Raw genomic sequence first — 19,755 nt, forward strand, 5'->3', positions numbered from 1 at the left:
TCGAACGACAAATAATCTCGATACATCGATATGTATGCTCAGCCGCAATGTTTCCAAAAAGAGATACACGCGCGGAACGATACGTCAGCGACCGTATTTCGGAAAAAAACCCGGAAGATCTGGGAGTTGCGTGCATCCGCAGCGCGATAAAACTGGAGCAACTGGACGTCGATTTTTATTCAAACACTTTTAATGGGCATTTTAAGTGGAAAGCAGTCGCTCGAATCAGCCGCGGTAACCCCCAGGAAACGATCGTGCCGCTAAACTCCCCTTTCCTTCGGCAAAAGCGATAGCTCCGAAACGCGTCGACGCCCAAGACCGGAAAACTTATTTGCATGCCGAGCAACGTAACCGCAGCCAGCAAACGGAATATACTCGCCATTCATATGCATATACGGGGGACCAGCCACCTTATCGCGCTTTGCCAATTAACCACCGCTCACACCACCCACCGCCTCTTAACCGGTGATCTCGCCGGTAACTCTCCCCCGCCCCCCTCCTCACTCGTCGTTTCGGCAAACGGCGAAAATTCGTCGGTAGTTTCGCGAAATCGACACCGAAGCTCTTAGGCGTGCATCGCATCCCCTGAATATGTATGAGATCACGGAGAGGGAAAATTTAGAAGTACGAGAGATACATTCGCAATTATTTTAATTATGCTATTTAGCTCGAATTAGTTATTTTCAGGGACTTGAGATTCGAGTAGTGACGCGTGGAAAATGCCTGACATTTTAAAGCGATAATTTATAAATTCGCGCTGCATCGTTTTTTCACTCGTATTTCCCGTGTTTCTCATTTTCATTACCGCGTCTCTCTACGTCCCTTTCAACGTTTGCTTATTTTCAATCAATTATTTTTCAACAGATATAGATATTTAACCGTTAAATATCGAACTGTCAATATGGAACTTGTACAATTCGTATTTACGTACACGAGATACACAATCGGCAATCAATTATCATCGCGGAAAAACAATAATTGCGAGATAAAATCGACGTTATGTCTTTAATATTTAATTATTAACTAAATTAATTCGAAATTCGACGAAACAATTTATATTTATGTATTCTATAAATATTTCTCTAAAAAATTCATTATTTTATATTAATTGTCGAATAAGACAATTTGAAAGTCTCCGCAAATTTCTACTTTTACAAGTACATAAGTTTTACCATAAGCCGAAATTAATGTGAGATATATCTCGCCTCTTAGGCACGCCCTCTGCTGAATATGTATGAGGAGTTAACGGAAATGTACTTTAATAGCACGGAAATACCTTCATAATTATTATTGCACTACGTTTTAACTGAATAGTAACGTGCGCTACCATAAATCACGTATTATTCCTCTAGCCTACACCCTCAGAATTGAATTAAAACTGAATGTTTATAATTTGCAATCATAAGGTAACGATTATATTAGATTTGCAATGATAATGTAGATCATGAATTTATAATCATATAATGTCCTGTATATACTAGGTAAATTTGTCTCACGTGTATTCTGACAGATGTTTCGTTCTATGGATAAATAAATTAAATCGCAAATAAATTAAATTGCTAATAAGCCATCTTATACAAAAAAAATAACCAATTCTATGTCTATTAACTAGAGACAATAAGTCATTTGCGACTAAAACGAAGAAGTATGCTGATTTCCACAACGTTTCTTTATCGATAAACGCAAACACGATTCTGGCCGAAGGCCAAATTCTACGAGGGCACTTTTATGAATTACCAAAAATTTCCTACGTATTGTTAATAGCCGTCCCGAAAAAACGATTCGTGCCAAATAACGATTGTACCGAAATTCTCCGCGGTATAATGCAAAATATGATAGAAGTAAATCACTAGACGTAAACGGAACAACGTCGATTAAAGGATTAATTATACGCGGAGCACGGTATTACACGCGGAGTTATACGTGCTTTGTTGAAATACATTTTATTGGATATTCTCGCGCACACTTCTCTTCTCACATAATATAGTTCGAGTGTCTCGAGCTTCTGAGTACGTGGTAACCCACATGAAACAAAGGACTTTACCGGCGTTTGGTCACACTATCCTGCATGGACGATCCATGGACAAAAGGACTTGGGATCTCTCTCTCTCTCCCCCTTCCCTACTTCTCCTTATATGCCTCCTTATGTGTATACATATACATATATACATATATATATATATATATATATGTATGTGTATATATGCAAACAGGAAATCTCCATTGTATCTATTTAGCCAACTAGTGTACACATACATTTGCAGGCGGCTTAACAGCTCTCGTACAATCTACTACCCCTCTTTCAACTCGAAATTATTTCCACTTCTGGCAAGTATTTTTCTCTCGGGAAAAAAACTTTCTAAATAAACAAAGCTAACTACTTAACATTAAATTCAACGTGCATCGAGCGTATACAATGAACGTATACATGGAACGCGGGCTTATGCGTGTTTATGCTTTGATGATAAAATTATCCGAGCCTCCATAAAGCTAAGAATGCACTCGGATATTGTCGGGCAGAATGACGCGCGTTCTTGATATTTAAATCAAGTCGAATATTCACGCGTCTACGAATGCTCCCGTATTTCCCAAAATGATCGAACTATTACTCGCGGAGCAGGAGAGAGGAGAGAAGAGGAGAGAAGAGAAGAGGGAGGAAGCGGACGCGCTATGTACGCGAAATGCTCGTTTGGTTATCTAATTCTGCTGGAAGTTAGGCGCCTATCGCTCCGCATGCAAAGTGCATTCGAGAGGGTACGGTGCGGTTAGTTACAAACGGACGGCAGATCCATCGCTGATTCGAGGCAGATTTGTTGGGGTAACAATGCACGTACATATTCGCGCAAGCGGCGCGCGCCTCTTCGTTGTCGGTGTACATGTGTATATATATATATGAAGCACCGGAAATTCCTTTACGTTAAACTATGCCGTTGTCTGCTGACTTACGATTAGAGTAAATTCCAGAAATGCAAAGAATATTTGACGTTTCGATACGACAAGTTTGTCAATTTTGCGTCTTGAGCTAATTAGATAATTATTATACCGTCAGCGATTGTTACAACACGAAGAAAGACAAAGAAATTTTCATCTCTCGAGAGAATACATATTTTCCGTTTTGAATTAACGAAATATAGTCATGTAGCAAAATTTGATGCAACTGAGTACGTTTTAAATATGTCCCAAAAATAGATTATCGAAAATTAAATTATAGAGTAAAGATTGTAATTTTATCTAATTGTCATTAAATACTGAAGTTATATGGAAAAAATATGTAAATATACTATATTTCACGAAAATTGGAACGCGCAAAAGTCTCCAGGAAAATAGAACTAATTTATGTTAAATTAAGTTAGAATGACAAAACATCTGTCAAAATGCGTAAGCCATATGCATTGAAAAACTAAAAAGTATAGTAATACCCAAAGTTGCAAAATATACAAAAATTCACATATAAATAAAGCATAAAGAATCTAGTGTAATATTCGATATGTTTGAATTTTTTCTCTCATCATTCAACGTTGCTGTTTATTAGTCAAAATTTTTCATTATTGATAAATAATTTTTTACAAATAATAAATTCTTTATTTTATAGTTTAAAATATTAAAATGTTAATTAAAAAAACCGTTATTACCAGATTTTTTTATTTAAATTAAATATCTGCTTTTTCATCACAATAATTTGCTGTTAAATTTTAATATTGAAATTTGAAATAGATTCTCGAGTAGACTCTACATCTCACAGATTACGTAATTAAAAGAATATATCTAGGTTATATATATATATATATATATATATATATATATATATATATATATAATCCGAATATATTAAATAAATATATAATATTGAAAATCATGTATGAAAATTAATAATTAAATTATATATATATATATATATATATATATATATATATATATATATACAGGGTGTCCCATTTTAATGCCCCACCCCAAATAACTTTCTTATTTTTAATTTTAGAAAAAGATGTTTCAGACAAAAGTTGTATGGTTTCGAGGGGGACATAAGATGGTACCATTAATTTGATCTTGAAGAGTCACATGAAGGTTACGTGAAGATCATTTTCAATTTCTTAAATGGAACACCCTATATATTTTTGCATATTCTTGTAGTTTATCTCGAGAGCTTTCCAAAACACTATAAATAAACATTTTTTCATCAAGTACTTTTCGAATTATGAGGCTTGAAGTAATTTCCTAATTTTACATAAACCATAAAATATCTTGTAAAATATTCATTTTTCGATTATCTTACCTTAATATTTTTATGTACAAAATAATGAGAGGAATTAATTGGTGTAAAGAAAACATACAGTTGTTTTTAAGAAAAAATATGGAATTGTTAATTGCAAATTACATATTTTTTTCTTAAAAACAACTGTATGTTTTCTTTGCACCAATGGATTTCTCTCATTATTTTGTACATAAAAGTATTAAGGTAAGATAATCAAAAAATGAATATTTTACAAGATATTTTATGGTTTATATAAAATTAAGAAATGATTTCAAGCCTCATTACTCGAAACGTACTTGATGAAAAAATGTTTATTTATAGTGTTTTGGAAAGCTCTCGAGATAAGCTACAAGAATATGCAAAAATATATAGGGTGTTCCATTTAAGAAATTGAAAATGATCTTCACGTAACCTTCATGTGACTCTTCAAGATCAAATTAATGGTACCATCTTATGTCCCCCTCGAAACCATACAACTTTTGTCTGAAACATCTTTTTCTAAAATTAAAAATAAGAAAGTTATTTGGGGTGGGGCATTAAAATGGGACACCCTGTATATATAATTTAATTATTAATTTTCATACATGATTTTCAATATTATATATTTATTTAATATATTCGGATAAAACTATATTATGCAAATTCAGATATTACTATACATATAATTATATATATATATGTGACAAATAAATTCACTCACCAAATAAATTCAGTCACCAAATTACATCGGCGTCGGCTACACCTGAACCCTGCTGAAACAAGTTTAATTCGTTATTTGTAATTCACAATATTTTTTATATACATAAAAAATATCAACTAATTTTATTTTCAAGAATTTTGTTTATAAACTCATGATTATTAATTTTTTAAAATTAATTTCTTTATTTTTTGTAATGAAATATATAAATTAACATTATTTTCTGAATTAATGAAGGTAATATTTAGAAAAACTATAGACGAAAAATTGACTTTTAAGATTTTTGTACTATACATATAAAAATCTAAAAGATAAATAATTTTAATATTCAAGCAATAAACTTTAAATTTAAATCAAGTACTTATTAGTACTGACTAATATTTAGCTAACGTACAACTTTGACAGCTTTTAGAATCAAGTTGATATCCGAGAATAGATCTGAAGACACCTTAAAATCACCAAATTAATAATATTTGCACAATCTTAATTTTCGACACTCCCGATTTTCAACAGATCCGATTTTTGACTTTCGACTTTCGGCATTTTTAATATTTTTAACGTTTCCAATTTTTAATATTCTCAATTTTTGACTCTCCCGCTTTTAAACATCTCCGGTTTTTAACACTTCCGACTCTCGGCAATTTTTAATTTTCAATACTTTCGATATTCTTTCGTGATTTTCGCCAATTACTCCGTCTCATTATAATCTCAGTCACCATCAAACGTAAATTAATATAATAATAACAATTGTATAATTATTACACATAAAATGATTGATATGAAATAAACGAAAAGAATTGGCGGGCATCAAAAACACGATAGATTACAAATAGAAAGAGAAATTAATTACGATGCACATTACTTATTATTTTACTACGATCATTATCCGCGGAAATATAGAATTTCGATTATGCATACATCGTGCAGATCGTGTTCCATAACAAATTGACTAACAATAAGTAATTATCAATTACGTACACGTTCGAGAGTTAAAAATAATCCATAGGAACTTTTCGCTATTATTTCACTTACATTATTTTATGATAATCAATACATTGAAATAACGAGTCAAGGCAGTAATTGTGTTCATGAAACGTTTAATTGAGATACATTTAAATATTGTAATTGAAAATATTACTGGACTTGAAAAAACTCTTGCGTAGCTAAGAGGTTAGGTTAAAGACGTACCGATTATTCTCAAATATTATTACAACCATTGAAATGCACGATTACTTACAATAATCCTAGCTTATATGATATTGCAGTCGATCCTTCCTACGTTGCTTCTCAATCACAAGTCACTCTTTGTGTATAAAATCACGAAAAATGCGGAATAACTTCGACCTTACGTTCTGGTGCTTGAGGCGTCACAACGCGAAGTAGCAGCTTTAGTTTTATTATTGTTGTATGTAAGATTAAACGCGCGCGATTTTGTATGATATGTCGCACATATTTTCACTTAATATACACATTCGGAAATCATTTATCATTGAAATATTTATCATTAAAATTTACTCGTTATGATTGAAATATATTTATATATACTGTTAGATTAAAGTTGTAGTATATACATTGTGTTATTATTTTAATGACTAACAATATATATTATGATTTCTTATATTTATTATATTTTATATGTCTATAATATATGTACTACAGAGAGAGAGAGAGAGAGAGAAGAAACATCTATTAAAATCTATTAAGGTATCAAAAAATTTTAATAGACATATTCTACGGCATATGAAAATAAATCCGAAACTATAATTAGAATATTTTCTAATAAAAAAAATTATTCGAAGGCAATTTGTCAAAGGCAATTTTATAAGATATTGCAACTAATTATTTTCTTTTTTTTTTAATATATTAAAATCCTTTAAAATGTCAAAAAATTATTAGTTTTGATTTTCATTTTAGAATACTTTCGCCTACATATTTTCAAAAATATTTGGTTTAGAATTCTTTTTTAATATTTATTTCGATAATTGAATACTAAAGACATTTAATTCTAGTTATTTATATAATACAATTAATGCTTTTTAATATATGTCTAAACATTTTATGAAAAGCACTATTATATATATAAATTGTTATTTAACTATGTAACAACATACATATTTTACACAATTCTGAAAATTTGAAAAAACTCATTCACTTCTAATGCATTTTCGAAGTATAATTTATTAATTTATCTTATTATCTCCTTGCAAATGAGAAAAAATTATATATTATTCTCATCACACTTATTGGAAATATTAAGTTCGCTCGTATTGTGTTAGTTTGTTATTTATAAATTAAATCAAATCTTTTTTTTATTTAATATTATTTATTTCTTCGAACTATTTTTACAATTTACGACAATGTCTAATTTGTCATATAAACAAGATATTTACAACATAAAAATCAATAATTTTACACATAAAAGAGGAGACGTTCGAGTGTACATTTTCTTAAAATACTATTTACTACGAAGATTATATTTACTGCAAAATTGTGAAGAAAAATTCCTTGTTTGATTTCGTAGCCGTGTCTTCATAATAGATTGAAAAAAGATATTACATATATAATATCTATAAAGAAAATAAAATATATTAAAATTTATTAAAATTTTTTATTATTAATATAAACAAAATCATATTACATAATACAGTCAAAATTGAAATTATTTATAAAAAAAAACATTCTAGATAATATAAAATTTTATTTCACATTGTAATAATGTAATAATACAAGCAAACATCATAACTGTGTTTAAATGAAAAAATTGAAAACCAATTAACTAATTTCGCCATTTAATGAAACTCTAATATTAAATGTAATAACTTTCAAATTTGAAATATATAATAAAATGTGCTATTTAGAAAAAATGAATTTTTCTTTGATAATGATTTTTCATTCGACAGAATTTCTAACAAAATATGAAGAAAAATTTATAATAATTTTATTAATTTATTTATATCTTATTTTAATCAAATTTTTTACCATTTTTATTTTCCCCATCCCCATGGTCCGAGAAATGGTTGCAAAATTGTAGTCCACGCACCCTGTGGTATAGGATTAGCTTCAGTAATTCCAAACATAATCAATCCTAATAGGATGCAACTCAAGAACAGTTGGAGTAACAATGAAATCGCCTCCATTTTTCTGATTGCTGAAATAACTGCCACAATATGGCAAAGTTTGATTTAACTTGGATCCTTCTGAAGGAAATTGAACAGAAAAATATCAACTGTGTATATATAAGCCAAGCCCCCACACACAGCTTACATAATACAACAATTCGGTCTACAGCTCTGCAATTAACTCTTCTAACATTCGTTTCCAATTGCAAGTTTCATTCTTTGCACATAAAATAAAAAAAAATATTGAGAACGTATAATAATTTCAGTACGTATATAAGCCAAGCCTGGTCTACACACAGCTTACATAATACTTACAACAATTCGGTCTACAGCTCTGCAATTAACTCTTCTAACATTCGTTTCCAATTGTAAGTTTCTTCTTTGCATAAAATAAAAAAAAAATATTCAGAACAATTTCAGTACGTCTTGACACTAATCGTTCGCGACGTGTAATGACCAGGTGTCTCTCGTTTAACTGTGCGTGACGCGAATACTGTTTCAAAAAACATTACCATTTATAAATATTAATATATATCTTACATAATTCCGTGGGCATATTAACTGACAACATGTTATATCTTTATGACATTTTTCCTGCCATTATTCGTGATAAAAGAAAACTAAAAATATCTCATGAAAAAATGCATGAACAACAGCAATTTTACACCAGCGACAATAGATGCCAAGATTGACATTGAATTATATTTTAGCAGTCCTTTATAAAATTTTGATGGATATGAATTATATAAAATTACTACGAAATGCGACAGTCTATTAATTCGATGACAAATAAATTTAATTAATCGAAATAAAAAGCGATATTTTACAATCAATTTCTGTTTCTTGTCAGCTGTTTTAAAAATCAGCTGTTTTAAAAATAAATTATACAATAATTCTCTCTATTTCTCGAGTATCATTTACATAAATTAAATCAATCTAAAATAGTATGAGCTATTTTTTTAACGATCTTCATTTTGCATGCAAAATCTCTCTCTCTCTCTCTCTTTCTGTTTCTCTTTATTTATTCTATTTATATATAATATATTAAAGTCACATACTGCGCGTGTATAAAATTTATATTTTCTTCAAGAAAATAAAAGTTATACGATAGTTATACTTATCTTGGAAAAAGAAACTTAATATGCAGCATGTCAGTGAATTGACTTCATGTCTCATCTCAGTAAGAATGCAGACACATTTCTTATTTCCATGAAGCATCCCTTGTAACTTTATGGAAAATAAGTTTGATACAACAGCTACTGAGTCTACCGCAAGTTGGACATCACGTAATGTTGTTGTAAAGACCAAACTTTAGCCATCTAGAGTTCCTTTGGCTACATTATAAAATGAAATTCCAGAACAACATCGAACATTATCGTTTCAAGTGTAATTAACGCAATTAAGCAGAAAATGCGTAAAATAAAAGCAAATATCTTTGACGAAATAATTTGAACGACGAAATATTCTGACAAAATATTTCGTTTAAAATATTTCCTTTTTATTTAATAATTGCATTGCAATGTTTAGCTTTTTCTTCGGAAAAGTATGCACTTTCGTGTAATCTAGCCAAACAATTTTACTGGAAAAGAGGTATTTGATAAACGCGAAATATATTCCTTGTCATACATAAAGAATGCGTGTTTCATAAATAAATTTATTCTCTCACTCTCTTTCTCTCTCTCTCTCTCTCTCTCTCTCTCTCTCAACTGCTTGACACATGGTAATATGTCATGTTTAGCTTTTAAAAAGTTTAAAGAACATAAAACTCATGAACATATCGATCAATATTTTTCCTTTTTGTTCAGACACAACGACCTACCCTGGAACATACGAAAGTTTTTGAAGAACCAGCTGAGGGAGTTCAGGTTTGATGACCTGAGGGACACTCATCCTTGGTCACGAAGCGCCTGGAGCCACACAGATCTCAAGAGATTGAAGGAAGGCATGGTTGCAGCGCAGGTGAGTTTAATAATAACGGCAATAACAGGAGTTCCCCGAAGTTATTACTTGGGCTAAAGTTCGTCCGACCAATCGTTGAACTGATTGAATGTATGATTGTATATATAATAACTGATTGAAAATCTTCTAACCAATATCAAACATTCGATCTTTATAATTAATTACCTATTATAATTAATTGCTATTAATATTTACATCGCGAAAAAGCGGCTTCGATTTCGAAAATAAAGTCCAATAATGCTTTGAGGCTTTCAAATTTGATTTGACTTTATAATGATGTGTAACTGAATACTTTTGATTATGTGAAATTGAACAAATTATACATAAATACAAATAATAGTTATGTAATACAATTAAATACTTGAAAAAATTATCGTAAAGCTACGCGTATCAGATATGGTAATTTTTTTATTACAATTTTAATTGCGTTAAGTATATACATTACGCTCACGAATATTTCTATTGTTGTATCGTTTTTAAAAATCATAATTCTGCTCTCACACTAGAGACATAAATTTATAATTAAATTATAATTATATTACTCTTAGTAACAAAAATGTACATCATATTATATCACCAAAAAAAATAAAAATAACCTCATCGTGGAATAATTTTCATCTTTCTCAGTTTTCGTAAACAAACCAAGCAATTAGTCGAGTTTAACATACTATTTTCACCAACTTCATCGCAGCCCGTGAGTGAAAATTAAATCCACGCGAATGAGGGAATCGCATGTCATTCGAAGCTACAGTACCGCCAAATTGCAATTAAATGTTCGCACGTAGAATTCGACCTGTAGAATCATCGACATTTATAACTAATTTAAAGTCACGTTAATCTGATCTATCTGATTTAAATTTAAGCGCCTGACTCTTAGAATCCCATGCAATTGGCCGTTCAATGAAATGTACATCGTATTCTGTGAAGCCTGTTTTGTTCATGGCAAGCATGGGATTATTAATTTATGGCGTGCTGTGTACGTAACTCCGCTATAAATCAAACAGCTGCGGTGCCGCGCCTAATAGCAATTAATCGATTTTACGAAGATTTCGTGTCTACGCTTAGTTAAACACTAATGCGTAACGCTTGCAAGTTTGAAATATCCCAATACGCGAATTTGCGCAAATATCGCGTAAATTCTATCTTAACCGATACGATAAAATTTACATCACAAAGAGGATTACACGCTACGAAATATGCTATGAAATACCAGGATAATAAAAAACATCTGTGAACATGTTATAGTGACGGAATTAACTATCTATCGTGTTACATCGTCTGGAACAATTTCGTGGACAAAATTTTCCGATTAACGTGAATTACCAGCGGATCTGATCTCTTTTTTTAAGCCGTGGGAATTTAACGAATATAAATTCGGTTCTTTCCGATCGCGCAGTTAAAGCTTTCGCGCGCGACGCTTTCACCGAGAGATCGTTAATAACCGAGGATTAATCTAAAATCGCAATTAAGATCTGGTCATAAAAAATCGCTTCTTGGTTCAATTAACGGCGGAAACGGCTCTTTAACGACCCGAGGAAAATCGAGGCGAACTTGGGCAATTAATTTCCTTCGGTTGCCCGCCGTGCTTCACGCGCCGCCGAAAATTTACCACGACAAGATCGGTTTCTCCTCCCTCTACCCCGAAATACCTTCGATTAATCTCACGAAAATCTTTCTCCTATGGCTTACGGTATCGTTTTGTATAAACTTCGACATAGCGCGCGAAACTTTGCACGTGGGATGTCTATCGAGAATGGCTCCTGAGTACATCTAAGGCTGTCTAGAGTAATTTGCTACGAAAAATTAAAAAGTGAAAAGATCAGGATAATAAACGGTTTATAAAAGAGAATTTGATACATACTATCATTATTAAACATATGACTTTCCCAGGTATGAGAATAATCCAACAATAAGAAATTAAAAATGTATCTGAATTAAATATTACATAATAATAAATGCATATGAATGATATAAACACTCGCGGCAGATATTGCACGAAAATTCTTTTAAATGGTAAGACTTCCTACAATTTGAAGCATTCTCATTATCAAAAATCTTCCTTTGTACGTATCGCGAGTTTATTGCATTTAAAGCAATTCTCAAAAGAGAACAAAAGCGGGGAATTTATTTACGGTATTCAAGACATGAAGTACATAGTCGAGAGTTAAAGAAGAGATGAAGACAAGAGTCGCACATAGTCGCATATACGCGCAGGCAAAGTAACCCGATGGAAAGTTTCGCGAGAGGGAATGCGTACGAAGACACAAAAATATTCCTCCGAAACGTGCTCGAACGTTGAATTTGACGGAACGTGCTGCATATATGTAAATCGTCGATACATATAGCTCGGGATTCATTCAAACGAGGCTCTTGGCTCGTATTAAATAAGCAATGCGACTGGATAGCACGGTAATAGCCGGTATACCGGTCATAGACCCGTTACGAGTACGATATAGCGGTCCTGGAATCCATTTAAGAGAGCCGATATCGAACGACCGCGGAAACGCAGCGTATACGAAGCGCGATATATACATTCTTAAATGCATTGAATCTCGGATTAAATCGGAAGGAGGATTACAGGATTTCGGTCTCTCGATATTCATTTTCGAGGTGCCTGCGCGCCTCGCGTCCTTCGCGTAAATCCATGCTTTTTCAAACGAGATTCGAGACCTCGTACGGGAATACGTGCGAGATCTGTTAAAACGCATTACGAATTAACACGAACGCGTTACTCGCGTTGCAGCAACTCGTTGCGACGCTGGTAGAGATAAATAATATATCGCGTGAGGTTACATCGACGTGAAACTTTCAGTTACAATGGAACTTTGGCGCGCAGCGGGATGCACAGAAATTGAATGTTTCCGAGCGGTGTCGGATAAAAGCGTAATATCGAAGATCACCCGATATATTCCCCGTCGGTGAGAGGCAAAATTTCTCGAGAGACCTTTGAAAATACCAGCGTTCTCGTTAGTAAGACAGTCTTGGCGCGTGATTCAGCCATTAGGAGCCGGTCTAGACGCGCAGTTATGGCAGCTACGAGCGAAGTGCCATGAATAAAAGGGTTGGGGCGCGATTCGAAAAGTCGGCCCTTAAAGCGCAAAAAATGGAACGAAACCTTTGAAAAGAATCGGGGTCTTGCTCGCTCACCTTAACGCTAAGATATCCGTTTACTTTCAAACAAGAAGGGAAGAAGGGAACGGGCGAGCATCCACCGCTAATGAGAAGACGTGTAAATGCGCGTCATTTACCATCATAATGTAATGAAATCATTAATGTTATTAAATGAAACATTAATCTGATGCATAATGACGTAGTAGAGCGCATAGTCGTGTTTACCGCGCGAGGCAGCATAATGCGTTACGAGCAATTTTTCATAATTAATGCCAATCTGCGATCACACGAGATGCGCAAGCTGTAGCTCGTAATCGCATAAAAAAAATTATGAGAATGATAACGCAATGCATAATGGTCGGATAATTGCGCGAGAGTTTTTTTTTTAAATATAAATAGATCACATTTATACGCGAATCATTAATAACGCGATTAAAATGGAAACGCGAGAATTTTATAATTAATCTGAATAAAAGGTGATATTACACGTAGAACACCGTATTATAATAATAATAAAGCCGCATAACGATTATAATATTATTCAATATGCATATTATTTTCATCGATCATTTTTAATTTTTTTAATAATTTTCTAAAAATATATTATTTAAAAATATATTAACAGCATAGCGATACTGAAGAGAATATCAAAGGGAAAGCAAAGCATGAGAGTTGTTCATACTATATATATTTCGGATTATGTTCCGACCTCAACAGATCCCTTAAGGTATCCAGTCTGCCAACGTCAGGACGAAAGGGATAACCACTCGGTTATGTCCATTGGGACGAACTCGCATACACATGCATGCACATAACACGTATATATAACGCATATACATATATACGGTAACCAAACCGGGGCCCCTCGATCTATCACTGTCCTGGTTAATTCAAACGGACTGACTGGTATCCACTGTGAAAGGTTACTCCATTGATCGCGTGCTGTCGACTTACATAGAATCTTACATAATATCGCGACGTGGACAAGATTTTCCCTTCTAATAATCCCTTTTTGACAAACATACAAGCTTTCTCAATCAAACTCGCATCAAAATTAGAAAAAATAAAAGTATCAATTTCTTTTGTTATTACGTATTAATATAAATTTTAGTTTCTTGAATATGAATTTTTGTTAAAATTATTTTCTCGGAAATGTACACATTTTATTCTCATTTAATGGAGATCTAATACAAATGAAAGCCAAAACACACTTCCCCAATATGATCTCATGCACAGTACATTACGCATCGTAAAATCCGAAAAATACTTGAAGAATCGATACAAGTACGTTTGAACCCTCGGGCTGTCTATCCGCGAGATTCTCGGCATTTCCAGCACATCACAAATCACGAAAGTGCATTTCAACTTGAGATGAGCCGAAGCTACCCGATTTATCGCGTCTCTCGGTGGGAATTTGCGTTACACCTTCGGCGACTTCGCAGCAAGAGAAGCAATTTGAGGTAAGACGGGAGAAAATTTACGTTTCCTGTAGTTGTTTCGAAATATTAGATCCATTGTAAAAAGATTGATGGGGAAGATGTAACGCCAGCGGCAAAACACGTTTTTTTTTATCTCTCTTTTTCGACAATTGTTATTAAATTGAATTTTTGCTTTTCCATTTTTTGTTATATTTTAACATTCAATAACTAAACGAGTAGCAATAAAAGTACAATTAAATCGATCAAATATACGAATGATTTCAATATCGATAAATTCGCCAAATAATAACAAAACATTTGTAAACTATTATTTTTTGTAAAAAATTAATATTTAAAAGTATTTATTTTACTTTTATATATTTCGTATATTTATATAGTTCGTTTATTTTTATATAGTCCGTATTGTGTTCTCAAGTAGTAGATAAAATAGAGAGCGGTATTTTTGCGATTCTAATATTGCGAGAAGCTCGCGAGAGAGAATCCGTACATTACAACGCGATACGAAATACGTTTAAAATTTACACGGTGCCAGATGCGAGGATTAATAAAGTAACACGATAAGAAAAAAAGGAAGCAATTTTTTAAATCGATTTTCACGTGCGCGGTTTTTCGCCAAGTGATCTCCGCGAGGTAAGTTAAAACGGCCGTCTTAATAGCCAGTTCGCATTGCGCGGCTACAAGATTGCTAAAACTTATCTCGTACTACGGCGAGAGGAAGAGAGAGAAAAAAGAGAGGGAGAGAGATAAAGAGAGAGAAAAAAAGAGGAAGAAAAAGAGAATGAAAGAGAGAGCAGGGGGTCCTTACAAGCACAGTTCGCCTTTAAGTAGAATCGCAGATACGACACGTTGTATACACGCAGAGAGGAGAGTATTTTTACGAACGTCTGACCTAAAACTCGCCACAACTACTGCTCGTTCTTGCGCGCAGCTGAGAAAGGTACGGAAGGGAAAAGAGGAACCGCTCGCACACATACATACACATTATATACACATACGAAAACATGTTTTGTGAATGTCTGACCTAAAATGCTGCGGTAACTGCCTCCTTGCAGTATCGTGAGGGGGAATACGAGGAGCGATTGTACCACTAATACAGACGTCGGTATATTTCGCTTAATATCCCTGCATTTTCTCTGATGTAAGATTACGTGGCGTTGTTCATCTTTTGAAATCAAGTTTCTTCCATCGTGACATTTGAAATTAAGATTTCGCATCTAGAATTGGAATTGCTGATAACGGGAATGCAATTGCGAACTCGAAATAGTGCTTGTTTGCGTATATGAACGTATATTTCTCCATAATTATCCTAAGAAAGAATGAAAAAAAGGCCATTAATGGCGAATGATATTTTATTCATTGATAATCATATATAATTCCTGTAATCTTAAATAATGTAGTACACGTGAGTGCAGCACATTAGACACGAAAGATGTCATGTCTGGCACGATAATGCGCTCGTTAAGTAAATACCGCGCGTATATACTCGATATAACGTCAAGTTTACATTTTTTTTTTATTTTTTCGACGGCTGTATTTGCTCTCCGCAAGTAATCATTCGACTATATGTACAAGAGCAATTACGAGTTAAAAGTTGTTCCGTCTTGTGCAGTTTCCGTTTGGCGTACCGACATTAAACCGCGAGCGTAGGCCGAACTTTCCGCTCTCTACCGTTGAATTATTTACGCGTCGCAATTAGCCGTCTCGCGGCTAAAAGTCACCGAAGTACTCGAAATACCCGAGTCCCGAACCGTAATTACGGCTGCTGGCATCGCGCGCGATTAAAGTCGTCACTATTCGCGACGTCGTCGGCGGCTTCGCGATTCGCGACGGTGCAATTCCCGTCAACTGCAGACCGAAGCGATACTGAAAGAAAAACCGGAAGAATCCCCTCGTGCCTCTTCTCGTCCGCTGATTTACGACGCGGCGACGGTAATTTCACGCCTCAAGCATAAATTTCTTCCGCATTGTTGAATAAAACTTCTCGCCGACGACGCGATGCGCGCACTTGTGCATAATATAGTGCGAAAAATTTGCGCTAAAATAAGACACCTCTTGTCCTAGTTTCGATTACAAAACACCAACTTAATGTTTATCATGTCCGAGTTCAGACGGTGTCATCTGACGAGATATCAAGCGCTTCTTTCTTTATGAAAATTTATTAACTTCATGTATAATTACTCTTCTTTTTTTCCTGCTTTCTTGGAGAAAAGCATATTTAAGGACATAATGAAGCGCAACAAAAAAAAAGCAATCTAATCACAGTGTTGTTTAATTTACGGACTATAAGGATAACCAGCTAAAGTATGCACATAAATTCTGTAATGTCAAACGGATGTCGTAACGAGCAAAAGAACTAATTATATCGCCGCGCGACGATCTCGCGTGACGGTTAAAAACAGAAATCGCGATCTCCGCATCGCGTGCCTTTTTGAAGTCGCGTTGGTTTTTTGTAATGTCATGTACGATGTCATGCATAGAGCGTAACCTTACAAGACGGTACATTCAGAGCCAAATTATTCCACAAATCGAGCCATTACATTCTTGCTTTTGAATGCATTACGCAAAGGGACCCTTAAAGTTTCTGTTATTTACGATCCCCGCCGATACCCGGTTATTTAAAATGCAAATTATCCCGTGTTTGTAGACTATCGTAATGTGCATTTAATTATATATTTCTAACGTTATCAGATGCTGGATTAAAAGGGAGCATTAAACGTGTCAGAAATATCTCGTAATTAGAATACGAATGAGATTAACGTTATTGTATTTTAAATTAGAATAAACCCATGAGAGCCAATATTGAATACAAGTAATCCTTTGTAATAAATCGCAACCTTTTTTATCGATTTTAGCTTTAGCATGAAAATAGTCTACTTTACATTTCAGTATCGTCATAATATATCCATTAATATGATGAATTTTCGAGTGAGTTTATCAATATAAAATTGATGTATCTTTTACATAATTAAATAATAATCATCATTTACATTCGCTTGTTGTATAATCTATAAAATATAATCTATATCATTATATAATGATATTTATATTAAAAATAAGAAATTAAGAATATTATTCAACACATGTTCGTAGATTAAGCAAACAAATTGATAAATTGAATAATTGACATATTTCCGTTTTACTGTTGCAGTTTTGGTCTGCATATGTACCCTGCTCGTCACAGCATCTTGACTCGGTGCAGTTGGCCTTGGAACAAATAGACCTTATTCGTCGATTAGTTAACAAGCATCAGGAAAATATGATCCTGGTTACCACAGCAGAAGGTTCGTAATTTTTTTATTCCCGAGCACTCATAAGATCGCGAACGCAGCGAGATAAAATCGAGAATACATGAGATATAGTAGCCCGAAACATTAAAAGCATCGCGACTTGCGAGGATGAAAATTCGCCTCGCGATGTACATTTGGCACATAGCCAGTTCGCGAATCGACCTCAACTTCGTTCAGTATTTCAAATATTTTCGATTGAACACTCACTCGATCGACACTTCGCCTCTCAGAAAAATATGTGATCGAAGATCCGCGAGAGAACTTTGGAAGGCCGATCAATTTAAAATACTCGCTATTTTTCATTCGACAGGGAATTTATTATACCGCAGATTACAACGAATATTCCACTTAACCCTTTAATGCCGACCATATTACTTGATAATCCGAGTTTCGCGTGAAAATTAATGCGTTACTCGACGCGGGATCAATCTTACATAATTGTTCGCTGTATCAATTTACTCTCTGCAGAGCTAACGATGTTTAAAATTACGGAGATAAAACTGATGCGATGGTTGATTTCTTCTCGTCCAGCTAAACAGATTTTTGAATTCTCTACCTATGAATTTTTTCCCCAGCTGTTATCCACACGTCCGCATTCCTCCTGTAATCTCCGTGTGACATTTTTCGTTGATGGATATTCGTGAAAATAAAAATATAACTAAACCGTACCCTGTGGAAATATGTTATCCGTGTCCGCTTGAAACCGGCAAAATCGCTATAGCATTAAATTTTCATTATCGAATCGGATTACCTATTTGCCGCTCGAGTCCTCGACATGTTTGAGATCCTTTGGTACTGTGTCAGCGAGAAACGTCGTTCTCCATTCTTCGTCATTTTCGTTATGGACTTTCCTTTCAAAAATTTAGAATGCACTTTAGATAGTGAAGAAGAAACGCGAACCAGAAAACGAGCAATCGCTCCTTCAACGTAAGAAGCATCTTTCGAATGTCTCTTGAAGTGTCTTTCGACCTCGTCGAATCCATTTCGGAACGATCCGCTAGAACAGACGAGTTTTCCAGGTGCGAAGTTCCACAAAAGGATTAGAAAAAGGCGAGAATGTAATAAGATCGATTGAAGGGAGAGGTTTTTCTGCCGTTTCTTTATTTTTAGAAGAGAAATTTTTACACGGAAAAGACGGAGCTTTTACGCATACATGTATCACCGAATTGAAGAGAAATAGTCTGCACGAAAAATGAAATTCATTTACTGATTCCATGAAAAATTTAAAAAAAGAGAAAAAGAGAGAATTACGAGAGTCCAATTTCGTTTGTATTGATAAAAATATGGCAGAGCAATATCACATCAATAATATTTTCATGGTGTATTTTGTATAGAGAGATTACATTTATATAAATAAATATATAAATTCGTACATCACTTTTTGCTCCATATCTATCAATAATAACAATAAATTGCTATAGCTTTCGAAATTGTCATTTACCATTTTGTAATTGCTTTTTAATAAATTGGATTGAATAATAATATTATATAGCATTTCCAAAAAAAAATATTTACTAAAACTTTGATGAATATGCCAAAAATTAAAGTTCTAGAATTTTAGAAAACATTGAAAGATTTTTTAGACATATTAATATGATGTTTTCTTTTTTTCTTTTTAGAAGCTTTTATTCTAGATGATTTTCAAATATTTATGTCATCTAAACTGTCTCAATTCTTATTATGATTTAATTTTAATAATATCTACAAATAATTGATTCATCGAGAAATTGCAGTGGTCGAAAATGTTGAATGTTATTAATTTATATAACTATTAAACATTTAAAAATAATAGATATTACCATAATAGATATTACCATATCGTAAATACATAAAACCCCGATGACATTTTTCTTCAAACATGAAAGAAATGTTGAATCGGTAAAAGAAAAGA

The 19,755-nt window shown here is 33.3% G+C and overlaps 1 protein-coding gene and 1 long non-coding RNA gene across 3 annotated transcripts in view; one reads left to right on the forward strand and one right to left on the reverse strand.

Moving 5' to 3' along the window:
* The window catches only part of LOC112638284, a 213,180-nt gene extending 208,175 nt beyond the window's left edge, over nt 1-5,005 (reverse strand). Inside the window, exon 1 of the long non-coding RNA XR_003122937.1 lies at nt 4,953-5,005. This is a non-coding gene — a long non-coding RNA (uncharacterized LOC112638284). The remainder of the gene's footprint in view (nt 1-4,952) is intronic.
* Nucleotides 1-19,755, forward strand: part of LOC105256715 (dipeptidase 1) — a 79,572-nt gene that overhangs the window by 12,614 nt on the left and 47,203 nt on the right. For both annotated transcript variants that reach the window (XM_011266896.3, XM_025409726.1), the window contains exons 3-4: nt 9,874-10,027; nt 17,726-17,858. In XM_011266896.3, coding sequence (XP_011265198.1) covers nt 9,874-10,027; nt 17,726-17,858 — 287 coding nt within the window. The remainder of the gene's footprint in view (nt 1-9,873; nt 10,028-17,725; nt 17,859-19,755) is intronic.

Source organism: Camponotus floridanus, unplaced genomic scaffold (assembly GCF_003227725.1).
Source record: "Camponotus floridanus strain SB8 unplaced genomic scaffold, Cflo_v7.5 scaffold28, whole genome shotgun sequence".
Classification (NCBI taxonomy): domain Eukaryota; kingdom Metazoa; phylum Arthropoda; class Insecta; order Hymenoptera; family Formicidae; genus Camponotus; species Camponotus floridanus.